We start from the raw sequence: 24377 nt of genomic DNA, 5'->3' as shown, positions 1-24377 counted from the left end.
AGAGGGGAAACTGTAGCAATAAGGACTGAGATGAAATTTGAGATTTGCCAAGGGTATTTCAAGGGAGGGCTTTTCCGGAGACGCTGCCAATAAGGTGATTTCCTCGGTCTAGTGCTTCGGAAGGTGCAGCTCTCTCAAGGCCTGAGGGGACGGGGTGTGGCTCTTGGCCTTCAAATTGTGGTATTTGATCTATAATTAGAACAACTGGATGCGGTTAGGGCTCTCTGCAGCCCAGACCAGTCCCTCCAGGAACTGGAAAGCTGGAGAACTTACTGGGAAGGGATTTCACACCTGGCTGTCTGGCCCAGCCCCGTGAAGTCCCGTTTCATCACGCAGCCCTAATGACTCCCTGGGCTGTCACTCTCAACTGGTATTGCCAGAGATCTGACTAACCCCTTCTTGCAAAAGTTTGCAGCATCCGTGCGAGGACAACTACAGCTCCCAGAGTTCCCAGTCGCCTCTCGATGCTGATTGGAGGGACGGTTGGCTCCGGAGGGAGGTGTCGGCCCCGCCTCCCCGCGAAACAGGCATCTGATTGGCTGCGCCGCGGGGCTTTTGTGTCCCCGCCCTCCTCCAGGGACCGCAGCGGGCTGACAGAGCCCGGCGAGCGCTGGCAGTTCCGCGGTGGGGATGCTGAGGAGCGCCGGCTTCGCGAGCAGTGCTGGCCACTGCGGACTTCCGAGGCACTCCGGGCTGTGAAAACCCCTGCGCCGCGGCGAACCCCAGGCCTCTGAGGCCGGCCTCAGTTCCCCAGGCTGGGCTAGAAGGAACGTCCTGCGCGGCAGCGCCGGTTCTCCGCATCCCGAGAGACAGCCCGGGCTTCTCGAGCTTCCCCGGCGACCCCTAGTCCCGGCCTCATCGAGCCCGGCCGCCTCAGACCCCCTCGGGTGCCCCGGGCGCGGACGAGCCGCGGCTGGGTCCTGGCGCACACCATGATCGTTGCGGACTCCGAGTGCCGTGCAGAGATCAAGGGCTACCTGCCGTTCGCCAGAGGCGACGTTGCCGACCCCGGGACCGGAGAGGTAAGCACCAGCCGGGCGACGCCGCTCTCCTCCAAGCACAGCCGAGCCTCGGGGCTGACCCGGGCTGAGTCCGCTGCGACCCCTGGGCTCAGGATCTGGGAGCACGTAAGCTAGGGCTAGGGTTGCATCAACTGCAGCCTCCGGTCTACCTCCTTTTCCCTCCCATTGCCCTCCCCTCCCCCCGGGAGGGAGGGGGCCGCGGAGCCCTCCCTGGCCCCTTCGGACTCCGGGCCAATGAGAGGGGACGCCTTCTCTGTGGGTTTGTGCTCTGGTGGAGCGAGCGCTTTCAAGTCCAGGCAAATCCCGGCCGGAGAGACCCGACCGCTCCTCCTCCCCGCCCCCTTCCGCAGATTCCCTTCCTCTCGGTGGGCCGGCACCCTGGGAGCTCTTTCTAGGATCGGTTTCTGCTCCGGTTGCGCAGCAAAGGGAGCGAGCCACCTGGGACTGGCCAGGGAAGGTCGAGCCCCTTCCCCAGCCCCCAGCTGCACCCCCGATCTGGAAACCGGCCCGAATAATTTAGGGGGTTGGCTGGCTGCCTGGTGCTCGGCGGCGGCAGCCAGAGCCGGGGGAGAAAACGGGTAACCCTTGGTCCCGACTCCCGAAGACTTAGCAAGTCTCGGGCTGCTCCCTGTTAAAATGTTCTGGGGTCCTCAAAGTTTGGTTGTTCCCTCAGAGCGTAGAGGGACTTCGCAGGGGAAGGCAAGGTATAAAGCCCTCCTCTTCCTCCCAGCAGCCTCGATGATGGACGACGACCATCATTTATGGAGCACCAACTAGATGCCAGGGTATAGGTTTTGTCTGACGAAGACAGCAAATACAAACTGCACTTTGCCCCCATTTTACAGAACGAGAAAAGCGAGGCCCAGAAGGGGCAGAGAGAGAGAGAGGTTTCTTTCACTTAGCCCTCAGTCTTTGGCCTGTGTGTGCCTATGATTTTGGGGAATGCTTGGCAGTGCAGAAGATACTGTTTCTTTTTTTGTTTTCTAAGCTTACAGCAGTGTGGAAGGTATATTGCCAGGGCTGGAAATGGTAGAGTCCTAAAGTGTATGATCCTAAGGAAATCTCTACCCATGTCTGAGGAATGTCATTCCTAGGGGTTCTCCAGCAGTCGGTGGGTGGTTTCTTCCCATGGTTTCATAATCTGTGTGAAAGGACCCCTTGCTTCTGCCTCTCCTTTTTGGTTCACTTTTGCCTATCTGCTTAATGAACACCGTTAGTGAGAGCACCGGAGCACTGTTCCCCTTCCCCCCACCTCCACCTTTTGCTGGGTTATCTTGGCCAACTGACTGTTTTGAATGCAGTCTGTTTTACAGGTATTTTAATGGTATCTCTAAGATATTGTTGGGAAAATTAACTTAAAATACAAGCAAAGGCCTGAAGCAGAGTGCCCAGGACATATTTATTGCAGGGAACTGTCTTTGCATTTAAAATGCTAGCTTCTGTCAGACTGACTTAGACATCCTCTCTCCATCCCCAATACCTCTCAAAGGACTGCCTGAGTCTGTGTTCTGCTGCCTGAGGGGAGAGCCAGCATAGCTCTTTCCCCACAGTGCCTGGTAGGGAAGAAGATCTCAGGTGATCTGAGTAGTATCCTGGGGAAATAGAACCCCACCGCCAGGGTCTCACTCTGTAGTCCAGTCTGGCCTATCCTCCTGCCTCAGCCTCCCAAGTGTTAGGATTGCGGGTGTACCCCAAACCCCTGGACTTAAGAAAGTCACTTTTACGTACTGGGAAAGTTGGTAATATTTGCAACATTTCTACATCCTCTGCTCTCTCAAGAAAAGATGACCTTGAAGGTGCCTGCTTTGGGTGGGATCCTGAGAAGACAGGGTGCCCGCCTTCCAGACTCTAGTGGTCAAGACCTGATAGAAGGGCCAGATGGGTAGTCCCCTCAACTGCTTCAGACCTTCTTTTAGAGGGTCAAGGCCTTCAGATATGCCTGTCTCCAGAAAGCTCCAAGGGTCTGACTCTTGTCTTGGGTGGTTTCAAAACCATGTTGGATGCTAGAATAACTTCCTCAAACGTCACTTTCTTAGTAAAGCTTCCCCCCCAACCAGATGAGTCCCTTTGCATAATTCTTCTAGTCCCTTCTCCGCTGCAAGCTGGTTCCATAACCTAGGCCTTTCTGCTTGCCTGCCTCCCTTTCCTGGACTAGCTAGTAACAAACTGCAGGGTTCACTGTTCTTTGCAACTAAGGATCCTTGCCAACTGTTGAGGCTCTGAAACCCCATGTGAACTGTGCCAGGCCAGAAGGGGACCACTCTGAGTTTTGGTCAAGTTCTGTAGGTTCTCCTGGCCTACCCTCTAAAGGCTGGCTGGGGGTCTAGGGCTGCTTGTCTGTGCTCACCTGAGGTGTAAATACACGGACTGTTACCTGGATTCAGCGTTGAGAGGTAGTGGGCAGACCTTCCCAGCTGGCAGAATGACTTAGCAGGTGTCTGTCACTGAGTCCTGGGTCTGGCAGACTGCAGAGAACAAGAACAAAGGCTGGGCTACTCTGAGGGGCCCAAGCAGCTGGTGAACAGCACTCTGGAAATTCAGTTTGTGCTGATTTAAATCACTAGGTCTGGTCCCATTTCCAGGGCCCCATTTGGGTTCAAATTGCATATTAGATGCCTAATTTTTAGACCTTGAGCTGGCTTCCGTATGCAAAATAATCCCCACAACCTTCAAAGGGACATGGATTCTATGTAAACAGGGTGGGAGCACCTGGGCTCCTGTCTAGTAACACTTGACTTAGGAGCCATAAGAACTCAGTGAGCCCTCCCAGAGTTGCCCACCTACTGTTCCTGGCAGCATGTGACCCCGCAGGTGGAGATGGTAGCAGCCTTTGTTGCTTCTTTCTTTTACTCCACACCAGCAGGTGACTTGCCCCTTCTGGGTTTCCCTGTCCTTGTCTCTAAAACTGTGTTGGCATCACGTCTTCATAGGGTGTGCTGAGTCTGTGCTCTTCGGTACGGCAGGCAGCCCCTAGCCACATCTGACAAAATTTAGAGCCGGTAACTCCAGGCATGATGGCACGCTTCTGTAATCGCAGCATTTAGGACACTGAATTAGGAGTCTTGCCATGAGTTCAAGGCTGCAGAGTGAGTTCCATGCCTGCCTGTGCTACAAAGTGAGGTCACGTCTCAAAAACAACAAAACCAAATTTAGAACTAGTGTGATGCAGAGGCAAGTTTTAATCCCGGCTGGGCTATACAGTGAAACTTCATCTTAAAATATTAATTAAGGTAAAGTCAAATTAAGTTAAGCCAAAAGTCAAGATTTTTTTTGTTGTTGTTGTTGTGCTGTAGTCCCATTTCAAATGCTTGGGCATGAAGAATGGCCAGGGACTACCATGTGTGTTAGTGCAGGTGTAAAACATTCCCCCATGTAGAAAGTTCTGCTTGTACTTTCTTTAAAAGAGTTAATTTGGCCAGGTGTTGGTAGTGTATGCCTTTAATCCCGGCACCCAGGAAAGGGGTGTGCGTGTGTTTGTGGGTGTGTGTGCAGGTGCCCACAGAGGCCAGGAGAGGAAGTTGGATCTCCTGGAGTTTGAGTGAGTCACCCAACCAACATGGGTGCTGAGGACTGAACATGGACCCTCTGTAAGAGTAGCAAACTGTTACCCACTGAACCGGCACTGCCCCAGAAGTTCTACTGGACTCGTGGACTAGACATAGGAGTGACAACAGGGAACTAGACGGAGTGTGATCCCTTGCGGCCAGAGTCCCCGTGGAAGGTTTTGCAGAGCGGGTAGGGAATTCCTCAGGCTGTGAGCGAGAGACAAAAGCCCTCTCATTCTTGGCGAACCCTGGCTGCCCTGGTTATTGAGAATGGCGAGTGGCCTCCATGCCTGCCGGAACCTGGTCTGCACTCACCTCCGATACTTCCATTCGAGCTGAGCCTCCAGAGAGCCTTGGCCCTCTTGGAGCCTTATTTCTGGGTTGTAAAGCTTTAGTTGTGCTTCTGCCCTGTAGCTCGGTGGTAGTGGATGTGAAGTCAGTGCAGGTGCCGGTGGAACCAGGGACTTGTCATTCCTCCGCGTTATTGACTGAGATCCTGCTCCCCAGCTTCCCCCGGGCTTGCCCATATGTCAAGGTTAGGGGAGCATTCAGGACATTGGTGCCATGGGTTCCAATCCCTAGTCTTGTATTGAGGACTCTCCAGCGTCCCCTGTGGCTGAACACTGGTCGCCTACCTCCCCAGTAGTTTTTCCTGTCCTCTTAAACCAAAATAACCACACACTCCCCACCCCGTCATTTCTCACAGCTCTGTTTTGTCCCTCTCCTAGGATTGGAAATCTTGTTCATCATTTGTTTGTGTTCTCCGTAGGAACTAAAAGTATATGATGGCTGGCTGGGACTTTGTCTTTTCACTGGTGTGTTCATACTGCCTGTGATACAGTCAACAAGAAATTGTCAAGTGAATTCATTCTGATTTTACCTGGAAAGCACTTAGCAGCGGGCTCTGTGCCTGAGACAGCCATTGGTAAACGGCAGGGACAGGGTCCCCCCTCCTCTCTGTATGGAGTGCTGGCCGGGGACTTTGGTTTCAGTAATTAAAAAAAAAAAAAAAGCTTCACAAAGGGATTCTAATGGACTGCTGGGGCAGAGGAGCTCTTGTTTAAAATAACAATGAAGTTAATGCCGGGGGACTTTTCTGAAGTGCTCTCCCTGGTGGAGGTGCTGAGGTAAACTCTGTGGCATGGTCCTATTAAATCCTAGTGACAAACAAACAAACGAAACCATCTGGGTGTGTGTGGAACGTACAAACACTAACGTTCTAAGACGAAAGATTAAAACGTAGAAGAGAACAAGGAAACCATAGCGGCACAGGCAGCGGTTCTTATCTCCCAGACAGAGCTGTTGGGCATGCTCTCAAGTGAGGGAGGCGGGGAGCTGTGAAATCCCTGTGAAAGCCCCATTATTCCGGGAGGAAACTGAGGCTCACTTACCTAACTGGTGGGTGGAGCTGTCAGAAACATTCTTTTGTGTTTGCTAAGCCTTGAACCCAGGGCCTTGTACAGTCTGCTTGAGCTATGCTTTCAGCTGCCTCTATGGCAGCGCTCTGTGAGGGAGCTATGGCCCTACCCAAAGGTTTCTTTTGTTGTCTGCTTGATTGTTTGGAGGCCACCTCGCTGGTAGTACAGGTGTTTGGCCTGGGTCCCCTGGAGAGCTAGAGGCCCAGTCTGTGGAGTCAGCAGTTCTTATCTCCCAGACAGAGCTGTTGGGCATTTTCTCAAGTGAGGGAGGCGGGGAGCTGCACAGGGAGTGCTTGGGTAGTGCGGTATTTCTCGTGTCCTCAGACCAGCCTAGCCTGGTCTCCTAGAAGTGCGGATTGAACGCCTGCATGGTGGCTGGCGTGGCACACGCCTTTAATCTGAGCACTCAGGAGGCACAGGCAGCCAGCTCTCTGAGTTCAGGACCAACCTGGTCTACAGAGTGAGTTTCAGGCTACTAAGAAAGAAAGGTAGGAAGGAAAGAGAAAAGAAAAAAAAAAAAAAGGGTTGAAAGGGGCTGACTTAGACAGTTAGCAGCAGAACCAGCATGCGTACCTAGACCTCTAGGCTACTTTTAGATGTTTTTTTGTCTTGTTTTATTTTGTTTTTGAGACAGAATCTCAATATATAGCCCTGGCATCCTGGAACTCACTCTATAGACCAGGCTGGCTTCTAACTCAGGGATCAAGCTGCCTATGCTTCCTGAGTGCTGAGATTAAAGGTGTGCCACTAGGCCCTTCAGGGGACTTTTGGCCACTTAGGGAGAGAAAGGGAGAGGCTCGAGTATGGTTTTGAATCCTTAACCATCTGAGGTTCTAAATCTGGATCTTTCAGGGGAAAGGGCTCAGGGGACAGTCCCTTTGCAATGAAGGAAGAAGTGTTGTTTGGATCAGTTAGGTCAAGGCTGGTATAGAGAGCTCCACGCTGACACTAGGAAGCTAAGTGAATGAATAGAATGTTCTCCCACCTCGTATGTAGGAGTGGGAGAAGCAGCTTCATTGAATACATAGCTCCAGCTCAAATAAGCTCATGTCAAAATAGCTGCTGCCACCAGCCTGCACATCCTACTTGGAGTCATGCCCCTGCCCTTCTCTGCTCTCTGTTTTCATTCACAGAGCGGAATGAATGACCTGGCCCTGCTCTCCACAAGATGTGGTGTGGGAACAAAGCAACTTAGAAGAGGCCCTTAGCAGACAGTGTTTGTGGAAGAAAAAACACTGGGAATTATGGGTCACAGAGGAAGGCTTGACCTTGGAGAACTATCAAAGGGGTGGGGCTGGACCACTCAGTAATCAGGAAGGGTTTGGTAAGGGAAGGTGGGTTTTAAGTGACTGGATCAGATTCTTACTTCAGAAAGTTCATCCGGTTGCTGGACCCTGGGCAGTGTAGGCAGGGACAGTTGGTGAGGCAGAGCGCGGCGGGAGCCTAGAAGCTTCAGAGGGAAGAAGGGTGAAATAATGGCTGCGGGCCTGTGCCTGGTGCAGCTCAGTACAGAATGTGCTCAGCATGCCCAGCATGGTGCCTAGGTTCACCCTCAGCATTGAAAGAAAAAACAAAACAAAAAAGAAAGAAAAATGGATTATTTGAGAAGGATTGAAGCTTCTTCAAGGGCATGTTAGGATTGTGACTGGCTTTGGAATATAAAGCGTTCTTACTTGGAAAGAGAGTCCCTCAGCCCCACATAGTGTCTCACTGTGTAGCCCCGAGTGTCCTGGAACGCGCAGAGATGTGCCTGCCTCTGTCTAGTAGTGTGTCTCCCCCGCTCCCCCCAGTGCTGGAACTAAAGGCAGACACCACCACTTCTGGCCTCATTTCTCGTTTTAACAAGTGTGTGTGTGCATAAATCACAGCGTGTGTGTGAGGTCGGAGGATCACTGGCAGGAGTCAGGTCCCTTTCTACCACATGGACACCCAGGGATTGAATTCGGGTCTTCACACTTCGTGGCAAGCACCTTTACACTCTGAGCCATCTCTTTGGCCTCTATAAAGAACTCCATATAATGTCCAAGCCCTCTGGGACTGCAAAGACGCTGGCCTCCTGGAGATAAGCAGAATGAAAGCTGTATCTTTCCTTCCTCTGCTCTCTCCCACCCAGCCATGCTGGGTTCCTGGGCACGCCAGCCTAGATGTGCTCTCTTCCTTTTACCCATTTGCTACGTACCAAGTAGGCCTAAATGTTCTCCTTGGCTCTCCCTTGGCCGTACCAACAAGGTAGTTAAAAACTCAGTGACACTTAGGGTTGGAGAAGGAGGCTAGCGGGCTAAAGAGATGGTTCAGAGGTTAAGAGCACTGACTGTTCTTCCAAAGGTCCTGAGAGTTGGCTCATAACCATCTGTAGTGAGATCTGGTGCCCTCTTCTAGTGAGCAGGCACACCTGCAGGCAGAATGCTGTATAAATATTAAATAAATAAATCTCAAAAAAAATTCCACCAAAAAAAGAAAAAAAAAAAAAGAGGAGTCTGGATAGCTAACAATCCGCTCTGTCCTCCCTTGAGCTCCCTTCTGCCAATGTCTAACCACTGTGTGTTTCCACAGGAGCATCGGGAGGGCCGGGCTCGGCGAGGCCCTCGAGGGCCCAGCGCCTTCATCCCAGTGGAGGAGGTGAGTCTGGAAGAGGGGACTTCGGTGTCCTTGGTCCCTAGGAGGAAAGGACATGGAACACAGATAGATCAGAATCTTTCCTTCTTCCGCTCCTGATTTATTTAATTTCATTTAAAAAAGCTCTTGAAGCTGGGCTGTTCTCAACCTCATTTTCTGCAAAGGAATTGGTTCAAAAGATGAAATGTTAGTGACACAGCCAAACTTGAGCTTCCCAAACTAGTGCTTATGTCCTTTGTAATATAAGATGAACAACAACCCACTGATATTTACATCTGTATCCCAGCATTTTGACCTCACATATTGTTTTTTTATTTCATTTTTTTCTGCTTATAAATAATTTGTCTTTTATAGAAAGGAAGGAAGGAAGGAAAAAGGAGGCCTTGGAGTTCATCTAGATTACAATCCCGTTTCTGTCATTTATCAGATCTGTGGCTTCAAGCAGATCTGTTTTTTTTTCTTCATCTATTAAATGGAGGAAAATAATAGTATTCACCTCGCAGGACAAGTTCAAACACTCAAGATTCCTAGTTGGTTAGCTATCTGTTACATGAGAAGGGCCTGGGAATGAAGCTTAGTGACAGAATATTTGTCTAGTGTGCATGAGGCTCTAAGTTTGATCCTCAACGTTTTTTTTAAAAAAAAGGTTTTTTGTTTTTTGTTTTTCAAAAAAAAAAAAAGGAAAGAAAAAATCTTATTACAGAATAAAAATAGAGCAAATTAAACCCCAATTTCCTAGCTGTTTTGAGGACTGAGTGAGTTGATAAAAGTGTCATAGGAAGTATAACATGAAGTCCTTGGAGAGCGCTGAACATGTAGACATCATATAGGGAGCCTGATAAGTGCTTCCTCTGTTGGATGTGGTCGCTAGTGTAGATACTATCATATCTACACAATACAACTATATATATAAAACAAAGAAGAGGGTTGTCAGTATGGGGGCCAGGAGAGAACCCGCGCTGTCCTCCTTGTCTAGCAGATCCTTCAGGAGGGAGCCGAGAGCCTGGAGCAGCACCTGGGGCTTGAGGCTCTGATGTCTTCAGGGCGGGTGGACAACCTGGCGGTGGTGATGGGGCTACACCCCGACTACCTTAGCAGCTTTTGGCGCCTGCACTACCTGCTGCTGCGGACAGACGGACCACTGGCCAGCTCCTGGCGCCACTACATTGCCATCATGGTAAGTTTATCTGGGCTTTGATGCTTGCCGGGGTGACCACGTTCCACGTTCCAATTCATTTGCTGGGATTCTCCTGAGGTTTTTGTTGTTGTTGTTGTTTAGATGAAAAGGAAGTGTGTAGCTTTATCTGATGATGTCCATGGGATTGTAGATTTTGAAGAGTGACATCTTTAAGAGTATACTTTGCAGATGGGGAGACTAAAGTGCAAAGGGATCAGATGTCCAGCAAGCTGATAGTTAGAATGTAGATTTTTCTGCCTCTTAGATTTCCAAGGGGCTCTCCTCAGAATAGGGCAGGGAAAGCAGGGTAACTCATGAGGCTTATCGGATCCCCCCACAGGCTGCTGCCAGACACCAGTGTTCTTACCTGGTGGGTTCCCACATGACTGAGTTCCTGCAGACTGGCGGTGACCCTGAGTGGCTGCTGGGCCTCCACCGGGCCCCTGAAAAGCTACGCAAACTCAGCGAGATCAACAAGTTACTGGCACATCGGCCGTGGCTTATCACCAAGGAGCATATCCAGGTGTGATAGGCAGAGAGAGTTGGGGACCCTGAGGAAGCCAAGGGGTTGGGCTGGGGCAGCCAAGGGGCGGCCACTAAGCAGATTATCACTCCATCCTCCCAGGCCTTACTGAAGACTGGAGAACACAGCTGGTCCCTGGCCGAACTCATCCAGGCGCTGGTCCTGCTTACCCACTGTCATTCTCTGGCCTCCTTTGTGTTTGGCTGTGGAATACTTCCTGAAGGAGATGCAGAGGGCAGCCCCTCCTCACAGGCACCCTCGCCCCCCAGTGAGCAAGGCAGTCCCCCAAGTGGGGACCCACTGAACAACTCTGGGGTAAGTCACATTCCTGGGTCTCAGCGTGGGAGAAAGCTGTGCAGCTTCTGCCCTGGGAGTAGAAACCACTGCCTGCTTCACTGTCCTCCACAGTGAGAGACTACAGCAAAAGTGCTTGTCTTGAAAACTCTGTTTCTTTATCTGTTACATGGGGATAAAGACCTGGATACAGGGGCTTGTGAGGCGTAAGCACCACGAGCTTAACCTAAGAGCAGCCTACAGCCTCTGAGGACCAACCTCAGCCCCGTTTTTTTTGTTTGTATGTCTGGGGTGGCCTCGAATTTACTGTGTAGCCAAGTAGTAGTGAGGTTATAGGTGTGCGCCATCATGACAGCTGATTTTGTTGTTGTTATTATTATTTGGTCCTGTTATTTTGAGACAGGTTATTATTCTGTGGCCCAGGCTAGCTCAATGATAGGCTGCATGCCTAGTCTATGTGAGGCCCTAAGGTCAATCAGCAACAGCATACAAAAAACAAAACAAAACAAAAAAACAGTAACTGCCATAGTCCCAGCACTCAGGAGACAGAGGCAGGCAGATCTCTATGAGTTCAAGGCCAGCCAGGGCTGCATAGTGTATACCCTGTCTCAAAAATCGAAAACAAATAAAACCCAGAAACCTTGTAAATTCCCAGTGCAGCAAGGCACTTGTCTCCTCTCTGGACTTACAGAGTTCCTTTTGGAAGACTCACACCCGCTGAGTGAGTCGCCCAGCCTGGCGGCTGGCTCAGAAACTACCCTAGTTTCTTTCTGATCACTCAGGAAAGCCTGGAGTGTGGGAAGGCTGAGTGGAGTTTCCCAGAGGGCCACGAAGGGAGGACTAGATGGTAATTACTGGGTCCTTCCTACAGGGCTTTGAAGCCGCTCGTGACGTGGAAGCTCTGATGGAACGCATGAGGCAGCTGCAAGAGAGCCTGCTGCGGGACGAGGGGGCTTCCCAGGAGGAAATGGAGAACCGTTTTGAGCTGGAGAAGTCAGAAAGCCTGCTGGTGACCCCCTCAGGTATAGGATCACAGTGCTAGGGCCTGTCTCTATACATTTCTGGTACGAGCAGACTTTCCATGCACTGTACCTTATCTTCAGACTTGCCTTTGAATCCTGATCTGTTAGCCCTTCATGGCTTGTATCAGGTAGACAGAGCAAAGATCAGAGCCTTTCCCAGGTTGAGCCATAGAACTGCCACCATTACTGTAATGGCAGCTCTTGCCTCCTGGGTCCTGGAGTAGCAGTCACCTCCTTCTGCAGGAGTGCCTCTAGCTAAAGTCCTCTCACTTGCAGAGGGGAGGAGCTCTCTGTGACCCCTACTGTACCTCCCCTGGCCTCCCTGACAAGGTAGAGCGTGCTGCGCTCTGCTCAGCCTCACCGTCACCTCTTTCTGATATGGCCCTCAGCTGATATCCTGGAGCCCTCTCCACACCCAGACATCCTATGCTTCGTGGAAGACCCCTCTTTTGGATATGAAGACTTCACTCGTCGAGGGACTCAGGCCCCCCCGACCTTCCGTGCCCAGGTGAGGTTCCCCGTACTGGTGGTGTTCATCGCTTCAGAATTACATGCAAGCAGGGGCGAGTGGGTCTAAGTTGGATACCTTCTCCTTTCAAAAACCCATGAGGGCATGAAGACCTGAAAAGCCCCTGGGGGCGGGGGCTGGGAGTGGTTTCTCAGGTCCATTGCAAGCAGTGTTATCAGATCTGTGGTTCAGGGAGGGTATGTTATGCCAAGTTAAGGTGTGAATCTTAGAGGTACAGAGGACAGACCTCTGGCCAGCCGTGGGCTTCCAAAGTCTTGCTCACTGACCTCTTCCCTCCCTGCTCAGGACTATACCTGGGAAGACCATGGCTACTCACTGATCCAGCGGCTCTACCCTGAGGGAGGACAGCTGCTGGACGAGAAGTTTCAGGTGGCCTACAGCCTCACCTATAACACCATCGCCATGCACAGTGGCGTGGACACCTCCATGCTCCGCAGGGCCATCTGGAACTACATCCACTGTGTCTTTGGCATCAGGTCAGCGCTGTCCCCCGAGTTCTATGCCGGAAGTCTCTCCTGAGTGCACTGTCACCTTTGATTTTTCTTTTCCTTCTTGCCTGTAATAAGTTTATGTCTTTACAGATTTAAAGCTAATAAGGATGCTCGTTGTTCAGACTTTACATTGAACCCAGGGCCTTGTGTATGCTGACAATCACTCTTTGTCTTGTGTTGTTTACGTCATTTTACTTATTTATTTTTTGATATTTTGAGTTAGGTACAGGCTGACCTTGAACTCATGACAGTCCTCCTGCCTTAAGCTTCTTGGGTGCTGGGCTTACAGACCTGCTCCATTAACATACTGTAACTATGGTTTCACCTGGTTTTGGGTGTGAATTCACACACCTCTACACAAATAACATACATAAACATATGCATGCCAAGAGTCATGTTTAAATTTCCATAGTTCACATCTCATCTCATAGTCAGTAAGAACAGCACAGGTACGCACAGCACAGCGGAGGGCTTTGACGACAGAGGACTTCAAATAATGACATTCCCATTCCTAACCTATTGTGCAGCTTATGGAAATTATAAACAAGAGCCAGGCATGTGCTGAGTAGTCACGCGTACAGAGTAGTATTGTGAGTTCTGTTTTTATCTTAAGTCTTTTTTGATTTTAGAAAAACTGTTTGTTTTATTTACTTGAGTGTGTGTGCACAGTGCAGCACAGTACGGGTGTGGAGGCCAGCAGACAAGTTCTCTACTCCCACCCTATGGGGCCCAGGGATGGACCTGGGGTCATCAGTCTTGACGGCAAGGGGCAAGCTCCTTCACCCTGTCACTGACTGGATTTTGAGAAAGAACTCCCTCCACCCACCCTCCAAAAAGAATTTTTTTAATTGATATTTTAAAAAAAATTTTTTTAATTAAAATTTTTAATTTAATTTTGGTTGTTTGTAGGGTTAGTTTTTGGTTTTCTTTTTGCTGTTTTTCTCCCCTCTCCCAGCTCCTCCTCGCTCCCACCCCCAGAAGGCTCTGTTGGCTCAAACTTGGGCCCTCTGCTCCCTTGGCCTCCCAGGTGTTGAGACTGAGGATGTGCTGCCACCCACGTCGGCAGTTTTCACTCTTATGAGCACTGTTTGCGCTGACAACGCTCACACACATGTTCTTACAGCTAAGCCCTCAAAATAACTGATTTATCTAAGAGATACACAGAAATTCATTCATTCGTTCATTTATTTATTTTTGATATGCGGTCTCGTGGTAGCCCAGGTTGACCTTGAACTCCATCTGTTTTAGTCTCCAATGCTGGATTGTAGAGTTAATTACCCATCTCCTGGCTTTTTCTTTCTTTTTACTTATTTATTTTTTTCTTTTAATGATCTTTTATTTTTTATTTATTTATCTATTTATTTGTGCAAACCTATAATCCCAGCACTGGAAGGCAGAGACAGGAAGATCAGGAGTTCAAGGCCATCCTTGGCTGTTTGATAAGTTCAATAACTGGGCTACAGGACTCTCAAAACAACAACAACCAAAAAACAAAACACCCGAATTGTCCAGGAGGATTACTTAATTTTATAATCATCAGGTGTTTCCTCCCTGTTTGTTTTTTTTTTTTTTTTTCTATGCACACATATAAGCTTCACTGAGGAGACACAAGTGGCTTCTAGACTCTATTAACAAGTTAATTGCCTTCTCTAGGCCTTATTTTGCCCATCTGTAGAATTAGTGCTGTCTCCTTTTGTCCTTAACCACTTCATTCTCGAGGATTAATACACACTGACCTTCCTGTGCTTTACTATAGAACACTGGGTATAGGAGAGCTGGATTTGAAAGTCAGTCCCTTTGAATCTTCCGGAAATGAAATTGATGTGCACTGTAGATTGTGTATAATTTGCGGGTTCCTGATCCGCACACAGTCAGAGCTCAATAATGCATGCTCATTGTCAGTTCCTCTACGAGCCTGGTAACCTTTGACACATGATGTCAGCCGTTTTTCTAAGAGGAACCAGGCTTCTGATTGCCTCCTACCTCCTGGCTTTTTTTGCCACTCTCTGTTCCTCCTCTGTAGGGTGGGGGTGGGGGAGCAGAACATGAGTAATGCTGTTGGGGTCTTTCCATCAGATATGATGACTATGATTATGGGGAAGTAAACCAGCTCCTAGAAAGGAACCTCAAAATTTATATCAAGACCGTGGCCTGCTACCCAGAGAAGACAACCCGCAGAATGTACAATCTTTTCTGGAGGCACTTTCGCCACTCAGAGAAGGTAAGAGCAATGAGGATGTGGAAACCGCCAGGCCAGGCCCAGCCTGTAGAAGAGTCACTGGGTAGGACGCAATGAGGATTGCACAGTGTGGATTGTCCTGGCAGGTGGGACTCCTTCCTGGGCCTGTTGTCCTTGGTTAAATCCTACTCCACTGTGTGATTTCCAACTCCGTGTAAATCAGGCACACAGGGGACGTTTCCCGCAGGGCCTTCGATGGCAGCTTGGCAGGCACAGGTGCAGATCTCAGTCCTCACACAGGAGAAGTGTGACTTGGGCAGATTACCTTTGAGCATTTCCCCTTTATAACGAGAAGAGATGCTGCCTGCATTTCAAAGCTGGGAAGACACAATGATACTATGTATGGAAACATTTGATCCTGCCCTGGAGCCAGTTAGTGGTAGCTCTCTCTTCAGACTTAGGGGGTGAAGCGCCAGTCACAACAAGGGTGGGGGGCCCTCAGCAGTCGCCAGCAGATCGAGGCGGTCCTGGTGTGGGTGAGGTGAGTGGTCAGGGAACCTGTAGACTGGGGGGCCGCAGGTCAGATGTCAGCAAGCCTCATTTCTTTCCATTCTCCAGGTTCACGTGAACTTGCTGCTCCTTGAGGCCCGCATGCAAGCAGCCCTGCTCTACGCCCTTCGGGCTATCACCCGCTACATGACCTGACTCCCTCGCATGCAGGACCAGCACCCGGAGCAGCTGACCCTGGGGCACCGTCCTCTCTGTCAGGACTTCTTGGTCTGGAGACAGATCCATGACCCTTTCTGTCTCGTGTCCCTCCACCAATTGCTGGGGCGGGCATGTGTGTGGTGTGAGGCCCCCAAGGCAAGCCACACCTTCCTTTTCCTCACTGGACTGGATAGGATCGTTGCACTGACTTTGGGGTCTCAGCTCTGCCCCTGGAGTGGAGGGGAAGAAAGCTAGGAAAGCCCAAGGGGCCATGACCCTTTTTCTTTCCCTGCTCCCATTAGCAGATGAAGGCTACAGAGCTAAGGTCAGGCTTACATGCTGGCAGGCAGGACCCCAGGAACCACGAGTGCTGACTTCCTGGACTGGGACGCCCCTGGCTGCCAGTGTAGAAGAGGAGCAAAGACTCCCAGGGACTAACACTCCAGGAAAGCTTGCCTTCCCTCCCTCCTCATTCTTTAAGTTCATCACCTCCCACCTGCCTTCCACCCATCAATGTGAAAGTTGGACTCACAGCTGGTCTGTGTGCCCAGTTTCCCCAAAGCCTGTCCTTTTGGGCAGCCTGTTCTCTGGTTGCCTGAGTACTGGTTCAGTTCTTTTGTCTCCTTTGCCCTCATACCCTTTTCTCCCATGCCTGGGAAAGGGGCCAAGCATATCCAAAGAACACGCTGTCTCTAGAGAGTCGGGGCCCGTGTCGGTTCCTCTGGTGTCTGAAGAGTAAGGAGTAATGGCTGATGAATTCTGTATTTGGGTCTTGAGGGCCTCACTGTGGAGCCAGAGTCAAGGCCTAGGAGGGAGGAGATCCTGTTCCAGACTGTACTGACATGCAGAGGCTGGCATCCCATTCTCCTGACCCCTTGGGCTCTGCCAAGACTGCTTACCAAAAAAAAAAAAAAAAAAGACCCTTTCTTAGGTGGCACCAGGACCGACCTGGTAAAAGGCATATACCAAGGTTCTCTTTCTTTCTCTTGGTATGTGGCCACACCCCTTGGACCTCACGGTCGCAGACTGAGGGGTTGGCTTAAGTTTCTCAAGGTTTGACACTCTCTGGGCTCTCAGGCCGAACCGTCAACAGCAGGCTGATTCTCTTGCAAGACCTTGAAGGCCTCTGGGGGCCTTATTCTACATCAGCCTTTCCTGGCTGCCTTCCAAGGGCCACCACCCCCGGCCCAGTGTCCATCAGTCCCCTCTCCTGGATTTAATGGATTAGTTGGCAGCAGCAGCCAAGACTGACAAGCACTTTGCATAGCAAACAACTGTGAATTCTGACTTCCCTTTCCCTTCCACCAGCAGTAGGTACCTCCTCTCAGGTACCTCCTCTGCTGGTATTTTCCACTCTCCACCCTTGGGCCAGGCACAACAGGAGCTTGGCCAGTGTGCCACATTTCATACCCTCATACCCGTGCAGGCACAGGAAGCAGCTAGTACCCCCTCCAGGCCTGAAACCCCTCCCTGCAATGAAGGTGGGCAAGAGGGGAGGGCCTCCCCAGCATGGGAGTAAGTTCTAGAGGGGATGTGATGACGCTGACAGTGTCCCCTGGGTGGGTGGGAAGGGCATCCAGTGTTAAAGTGCAGAAACCTTTGATGTTGTGAGCATTTCTAGGTAATAGAAATAAAGGTTCGCTGAGGTTTGTTTTGTAGTCCTTGTTAATGGGATGTTTGTCTATTTCCCGAAGGTCAGAGTTCACATCCTAGTATAAACCAGAAGCGGTGGTTGCGTCATGGACTTGACCTCATGGCCTCTGCCCTGCCTGTACCTGTGCCCAGTGATTGCAAGCCTGGGGGTTGCTAGCATTGGACGTCAACTGGGACGAGGCTAAGGCGCAATCCAGAGTTTGCCTCATGTGTGCGCAGTCCTGGGCTTAATCCCTGACACCACAAAACAAAGTCTGCCATTGCTTGGCTGACAGTCTGGTACTGTGGACTAATAAAGGGCAGTGTTGTTTTCTGACCGCAGTGGCTCTGCGCCGGGTAGTGGGAGGCCACGCCTCTGAAGCTGCAACCATCTTGGAAGAGATTTGCCATTGAGTTGAAATAATATTGATGAGGCCATGGAGCCAGGGTTCTGGTGGGACTTGCTTGACTGAGGCCTTGGCACCCTACCTTCCTGTTGCTCCCACCCAATTCTTGGATATACTTGTGGCAGGGAGGATCATTAGGCTTCTTGTCTAGAATTGAGGCAGGACTATCAAAAATACTTCAATCTAGAGACAAAAAGGAAAGAAAGGACGGACTAGGGAGATGGTTCAGGGGTTAAGGGCACTTAATTGCTCCTGCAGTGTACCTGAGTTCAACTCCCAGCACCCATTCAGCTGTCTAACAGTTCTAGCAGATCAAACACTCTTTTGTTCTTTATGGCACCTGCACATACATGTCTATACATGTGGACACACATGCCTACACATAAATAAAAATAGAATGAGACATCTTTTAAGAAAGTTAAATGTGAGCTGGGCATGGTGGCACATGCCTGTGATCCCAGCACACTGGGAGGCAGAGGCAGGCGGATCTCTGTGAGTTGGAGGCCAGCCTGTTCTACAAAGAGAGTTCCAGAACAGCTAAGGCTACACAGAGAAACCCTGTGTGAAAAAAATGGTGTTGACCTTGATCAAGCTATTTGGTACCAGGAACTAGGAAGACACCAGGAAACCACATAGTGACTAAGCTAAGAGCTCTCCTGACGGCTTCCCATTGACCCTGAACGCTGCCGTCAGGAACTGAAATGTGGTGTCCCTACCAGAAGCCTTCCCCCTTGGGATAGCTGTGCAGGCTGGCCTCATTTCCACAATCCTCCTGCCTCTGCCACTTGCATGCTAGCTTACCACATAACACTCTCTTCCAGAGCCCTTTGTATTGTGTGGCTTTTGCTCCCAGACTGGCTGATTTTTTTTTTTTTATTTAATTACTTTTTTAAATTACAGAGATCCACCTGCCTCTGCCTCTAGAGTGCTGGGATTCCAGGTGGAACTGAAGACGCTCAGCTCCAGTTTGTATGTAGTGAGTTTGTTTTCAATCTCTGCAGCCAGCAGTTCTGCATCAGGGCACAACTACCTTGCTCGGAGTTTGTGAAAGGCAGCCATGATTGATTCTTTTTCCCTCTTTCTCTCTCTGTTTTTTGGAGACTGGGGGTGGAGGGTGTCTCAATAGCCCATGGAGGCCTTGGGAGCTAACCACTGCCTTAAGCTCCTCATTGGTCTCAACTGCAACCAGAGGCACTAGATGGCCCAGTACCACGGCCAGGCACTGGTTATTTGTTTGACTCTTGAGGGGTTTGTTTATACACTGCAGCATTTTATTCTTTGGCGACCCCGTCTAGAAAAGGAGCAGAGGGAATCTCCCGCAGCTTTCAGATAGTCCCCAGCCCTGGGACAGGGAGCTAGATAGAAGTGCTTCAGATTCACACCTTAGAACCCCTGGAAGGGTTGTGCTGGGCGATGCACGCCTGTGATCCCAGCTCTCAGGGAGGCAGAGGCAGGTGGATCTCTGTGAGTTCAAAGCCAGCCCAGTCTACAAATCGAGTCCAGGATAGCCAAGGCTACACAGGGAAACCCTCCCTTGACAAAACCAAAAAAAAAAAAAAAAAAAAAAAAAAAATTCTTGGAGGATTTGGAGTGGTTGGAGGCAAAGCTGGACAAGGTACATCTCTAACCGCTGCTCTGCTGTTTGCTCACTCAGCAGAGGCTGCTCACCTAACACGTAACAAGCCCTGAAGATACAGGAGTGAATCCTGGGACAAAGTTCCCGCTCCCTCGGGGCAAGTGGAGAGGGCTGACGTGGGATTGTTGCTCGGCTAATGATTTACACTGCAGTCGTGCTCCCCACCTCACAGGAGAAATGTGACCTCCTCCTCCGAAGCAGTTTCCAGCTCTGGAGCAGAAAACTTCTCTTCCAAGGAAATAGATCAGACTATTACAGCAGCTACAGCGCCTTCGAGAGCACCTTCCCACTCTCTGAAGTACCTTCTCAGGTCCCCACAGAGCAGTTGGAGAACTTCTCTACATTCCTCTAGCATTCCACAAAGACTGTGGTTCCCATTCCTTTCCTCGCTTGCTCCCTGCTCCGTTTATTGGTTGTTGAATTTTTTTAGCTAAGTCCCTCTCTTGGAACTGCACTGGGTTGAAGGGAACACCTTGGCTGATGGTTATATTCCCCTCTGGGTGTTGGCACCTCTCCCTCTCCCCCTGCCCTTTCTGCAATAAACTTCCCCTGTTGCGCAGAGTGTAAAATTTACATAGTTATTATAACCTAACACCTATAATCCCTGGTTGCAGGCAGCTGAGGCAAAAGGATCTTGAGTCGAGGCTAGCCTTAGCTACAGAGCATGTTCAAAGCTAGCCGAGGCTACAGAGAAAGACCGTGTTCTCTTGTTTTTGCTGTTTGTTTTGAAACAGAATCTTGTATCCCCAGGCTGGTCTCCAGCCCCTTCTGTAAGAAGAGAGTCTGCCTCTGCCCCTTGAGCGCTGGGATTACAAGAACTGTGCCAGGTTCCTGTGGTGCTAAAGATTGAACCCAAGGCGTTGTGTGTGCTGAGCAGGCACTCCACCAAATGAGCTACAGCACCAAACCCTGAAAACCTCTTTGGGAAGTCTGTCCTTTTGTCTCTTTCAAACAGTTTGGAAAGCTCACCCCAGCTCCAGCAGAGCCTTCAGATGTGTTGCAGCTACACTGAAGCCCAACATCCCCCCAGCCCTGTTCTTCCCCATCCTATGATACTGTTCCCAAATAAAGCCATGTGCAAATTTGCCCCTCAGAGTATGCTTACCAGCAGATCCCGACCCAAGATACCCAAGAAAATAAAAACCTGCATGGAGACCTCCCATGGGCGTGGTGCCATAGCCCTATGGTTTCCTGCTCTCATTTTTCCTTTACTTTTAACATCATTTTTTAAATTTATAAATTTGTTTAAAAATTTGTTTAAAGTAGTTGCAGGACAATGGTGGTACACGCCTTTGATGCCATCTTAAGTCTGCATTTGGTCCTGAAAAGAAAAACCAAAACCAAAACCTGTCTTACTGGTCTTAGCAGCAGAAATTCTTTCCTTCATAAGTCCAGGTAGGCTCTGCACCTGTTGCCTCAGGAATAGCAGGGGTAGCTTGAGTGTCTGTTGAACTTCTGAGAGTCAAAACTCGCTTGTCAACAAAGTTCTTAGTGGGTGTGATGGCACAAGTTTAATCTTAGTGCTTGGGGAGCTAGGGCCTGGACTGCTCAGGCCAACCTTATCCAGCCCCCAACCCCAACCCTGGTCAGATATAATGTCGGGGGCTGCTGCGGATGTAGCTCATGTGGTAGGATGTTTCCTTGGCCAAGCCCTGAGAGTTCTGTCCCTGGCATACAACAGGCCAGGTGGCAGCAAGCAGGAGAGCCAGACCTTTAAAAGTCATCCTTGCCTACATAGCGAGTTCAAGGACAGCCCAGACCCGTGAGACCTTGTGTTTAAAAATAAAAACAAGCCAAGTGGTGTATGCCTGTAATCCCAGCACTCAGGGAGGCAGAGGCAGGCGGATCTCTGTGAGTTCAAGGCCAGCCTGCTCTACAAAGCAAGTCTAGGACAGCCAGGGGCTACACAGAGAAACCCAGTCTCAAAAGCAAAATAAAACAAACAACTCGGAAACCAAACCAAACCAAACAAAAATAAATAAAAATAAATACAACAGCAACACTTTTTCTGCGTTATTCCTATTTGAGTGCTTACTGTTTACCCTAAAGCTAGAAGCTGATAGAACTACCATGAATGGGACAATGAGTATAGGTCTTCATGGGCCATGAGTATATACCATGAGTATAGGTCCTCATGGGCCATGAGGTCCATAAAAAAAAGATGAATTTCATATAAATACTCACGATGAGTCCTAGAAAAATAAAAAATCCAAGGAGTTCTGAGTAAGTACAGCCCATTCTGGATTCGAAAGATAAGAGTAGACTTAGGGTGGAAAGGAAGAAAAAAAGAATCAGGGACGAAGGAGCTAGCATAGGAAGGGAATCTGGTGTGTTTTTGAGACAGGGTCTTAGGAGATGTGCTTGTCACTGCCTCCCAAGTGCTGGGACCAAAGGCTTGAGTCGTCACACCCTGCCTAAGAGATCTGGAAAAGAAAGCCAGCTTTGAAGGAATGGGGAAGGGCAAATGAGGAAAGCCAAGGCTGGAGAAAGTCCTGGGCGAGTCCGGTAGAATCTTGGACTTTGGCCTAGCGATATACTTAGAGACAGAATGCTCTGGCCAGCAGGTACCTGGGATTTTGTACCCAACCCTGTAAAAAAATGTATATTTTTGGCTTCCTCCTAGGATGCTGGAAACTCTTCAGAGGGACTGTTAGGGTTTATTGCAAAAGTAGATAATATTCATTAGAAGAGGGAGTAAGACTCGGAGAGCAGTTCCCACTGTTTCCCAGGCATGGCCTGCCTTACAGATGTAATGCTAACATCTCTCTATGTGACGCCTGTTATGTTTTTTCGTCTATCTGTCTGTCTGTCTGTCTACAATCTTGCTATGTAGCTTAGGCTGACCTGGAACTCATGATATTCCTGCCTTAGTCTTGCAAATTCTGGAATAACAGATGGGAGTCATCATGCCTGGTTTCCTTTGCTCCATTATACAGGTGTTCTAATGAGCCTCAGTTTCAAAAGCTTCCCTTTGGGCTGGAGAGATGGCCCAACTGTTAGGAGCACTGGCTGTTCTTTCAGAGGCCCAGGGTTCAATTCCCAGCACCCTCATGGCAGCTCACAACCATCTGCTGCTCCAGTTTGGATCTGACACCCTCACTCAGACATACATGCAGGCAAAATACCAATGCAAATGAAATCTGAAAACAAACAAGCTGGTCCCAGTGGCACATGCCTGCAATCCCAGCACTCTGGGAGGCAGAGGCAGGAGGATGAGCGGTTTAAGGTCAGACTGGACAACAAGAAACCTCATCTCAAAACAATAACATCAAAACAAAATCAATCAATAGTGAAGTCAGACTTTGGTGGTGTACACCCTAACTCCCAGCACTCAGGAGCCAGTGGCAGGAGGCCACAGTTGGGGTGAACCTGATGTATATGGTGAGTTCAAGACAACCTCGGGATATATAGGAAAACTCTGCCTCAAAGCTAATCAATTAAATAACTTATTAATTAATGTGGAGAATATCTTGGGCTGGGTATTAGCTTAGTTGGTGGAGTGCTTACCTAGCATTCACAAAGCCCGAGTTTTGATGCCCACACAAACTGGGAAAGGGGGTGGATGGCTGTAATCCCAGCACTTGAGATGTAGAAACAGGATCAGGAGTTAGAGGTTGACTTGGGTATATACAGAGTTTGACACCAGCCTGTGCTACATGAGACCCTGCCTCAAAAACAGAAACAAAATATTTTCTCTGTACCTTCCTAGAATAGATTCAATCCTTATAAACTCCTTCTCTCTCCAAGCCTTTATCTTACTGTAGTTTCTCCCTCCATACCAAACCCCAGGGATGAGGCTTGACCAACGGCCTTGGGGCCAAGCAAACGTGACATAATTACATACCCAGCCTGCAAAGCCTTTCTTTTTTTAATTTGAGTTTATGATTATTCGTGTGGCTATCTCGTTTCCCTATTTACTTAGAAAATAAAATAAAACCCAGGAGAGGCAGGGACTCTTGCTTGGCGTGCTGCTTTATTCTTGCAGCAGGGGCTGAGGGAATAGGTGTGGAGCACATGTCTATTTTTATCAGAATGCCTGGTCTAGTGGTGGGCCTTGGCATTCAGCGAATCCCCAGCTCAGGCTAATGAGATGGCTTCCAGGGTAAAGGCACTTGCTGCCAAGTCTGACAAACAGAATCAAATCTCTGGGACCCACACGGTGGAAGTTGTCCTCTGACCTACACACACACAAACACACACATCTCCTAAATGAATAAATAAAATGTACTTTAAAAAAAAAAGTTATTTTAAAAATCACAGTTTCTGAGGCAGTGGCCTCGGCTCCTGTCCAGTCCCCTCCCCCTGGCTGGTGTTCTGTGGCCCAGGTCTCAGACAATGAAGCTCAGTCTAGTAGTGGGGAAAAAGCTTGGACTTTGGAACCAGACAGGGGAGCCTCAAATCTGAGTGCATGTCCATCTGGAACGGGGCAGAGTATAAACAAACAGAGCCAAGTGCTCGAATGGCCATTAATAACTTGCTTAAAATTTTTTCATCTATGAAATGGTAATGTTATCGGCAACCTTGAAAAGTTGTGCTGGAAAAAAAAAGTTAGGCTGGACACAGTGGTGCACACCTTTATTCTCAGCTCTTGGGTTGCAGAGACAGGGGGAATTTGAAGACGGCCTGGTCTACACAGAAAGTTCCAAGACAGGCAGGGCTACATAGTAAGAGCTTGTCATCTATCTATCTATCTATCTATCTATCTATCTATCTATCTATCTATCTATCTATTCATTTATAAAGGTGTTATTAGTCCAATGAGATAGTTCAGAAGGGAAAGACACTTGCCACCAAGCCTGACAACCTGAGAATGGGGGATAGAGTCTACTAGGTGAAGGAGAGAACTCACTCCTGAAAGTTCTCACACACTTGTATAATTTTTATATATGTTCTGTGGCATAAAAACACTCTATGTCTCCGTCTCTCTCTCTCACACACACATACACACACTAATGACAAAATCTAAAAATGAAGAAAAAAAGGCAGGCAGTGGTGGCACACACCTTTAATCCCAGTACTTGGAAGGCAGAGGCAGGTGGATCTTTGTCAGTTTGAGGCCAGCCTGGTCTACGGAGTGAGTTCCAGGACTACCAGAGTTGTTACACAGAGAAACCCTGTCTCAAAAAACCAAAAGGAAGGAAGGAAGGAAGGAAGGAAGGAAGGAAGGAAGGAAGGAAG

The 24377-nt window shown here is 49.3% G+C and overlaps 1 protein-coding gene across 2 annotated transcripts; it reads left to right on the top strand.

Moving 5' to 3' along the window:
- Nucleotides 1-484: 484 nt before the first annotated feature.
- Sesn2 (sestrin 2) lies at nt 485-17174 on the top strand. Of its 2 annotated transcripts, none has more exons than XM_055610798.1 (10): nt 485-1022; nt 8539-8604; nt 9581-9778; nt 10119-10301; nt 10404-10616; nt 11467-11617; nt 12007-12125; nt 12432-12622; nt 14714-14858; nt 15435-17174. In XM_055610798.1, exons 1-10 carry the CDS (start codon nt 933-935, stop codon nt 15519-15521), a joined length of 1443 nt encoding a protein of 480 aa, XP_055466773.1. In that variant the 5' UTR covers nt 485-932; the 3' UTR covers nt 15522-17174. The 2 variants fall into 2 exon arrangements, with proteins under 2 accessions (XP_055466773.1, XP_055466772.1); XM_055610797.1 differs by having other exon boundaries at nt 9578-9778.
- The last annotated feature ends 7203 nt before the right edge of the window (nt 17175-24377 follow it).

The sequence above is a fragment of the Psammomys obesus genome, unplaced genomic scaffold (genome assembly GCF_907164565.1).
Source record: "Psammomys obesus unplaced genomic scaffold, mPsaObe1.curated_primary_1811, whole genome shotgun sequence".
NCBI lineage: Eukaryota > Metazoa > Chordata > Mammalia > Rodentia > Muridae > Psammomys > Psammomys obesus.
This window is presented reverse-complemented; position numbering and strand designations above follow the sequence as displayed.

Coding starts and splice junctions, on each gene's coding strand:
- Sesn2 (XM_055610797.1), top strand. CDS start 933: ATGATCGTTGCGGACTCCGAGTGCCGTGCAGAGATCAAGGGCTACCTG. Junction 10,617..11,466: donor ACCCACTGAACAACTCTGGG/GTAAGTCACATT, acceptor TCCTTCCTACAG/GGCTTTGAAGCCGCTCGTGA. Junction 12,126..12,431: donor CCCCGACCTTCCGTGCCCAG/GTGAGGTTCCCC, acceptor CTCCCTGCTCAG/GACTATACCTGGGAAGACCA.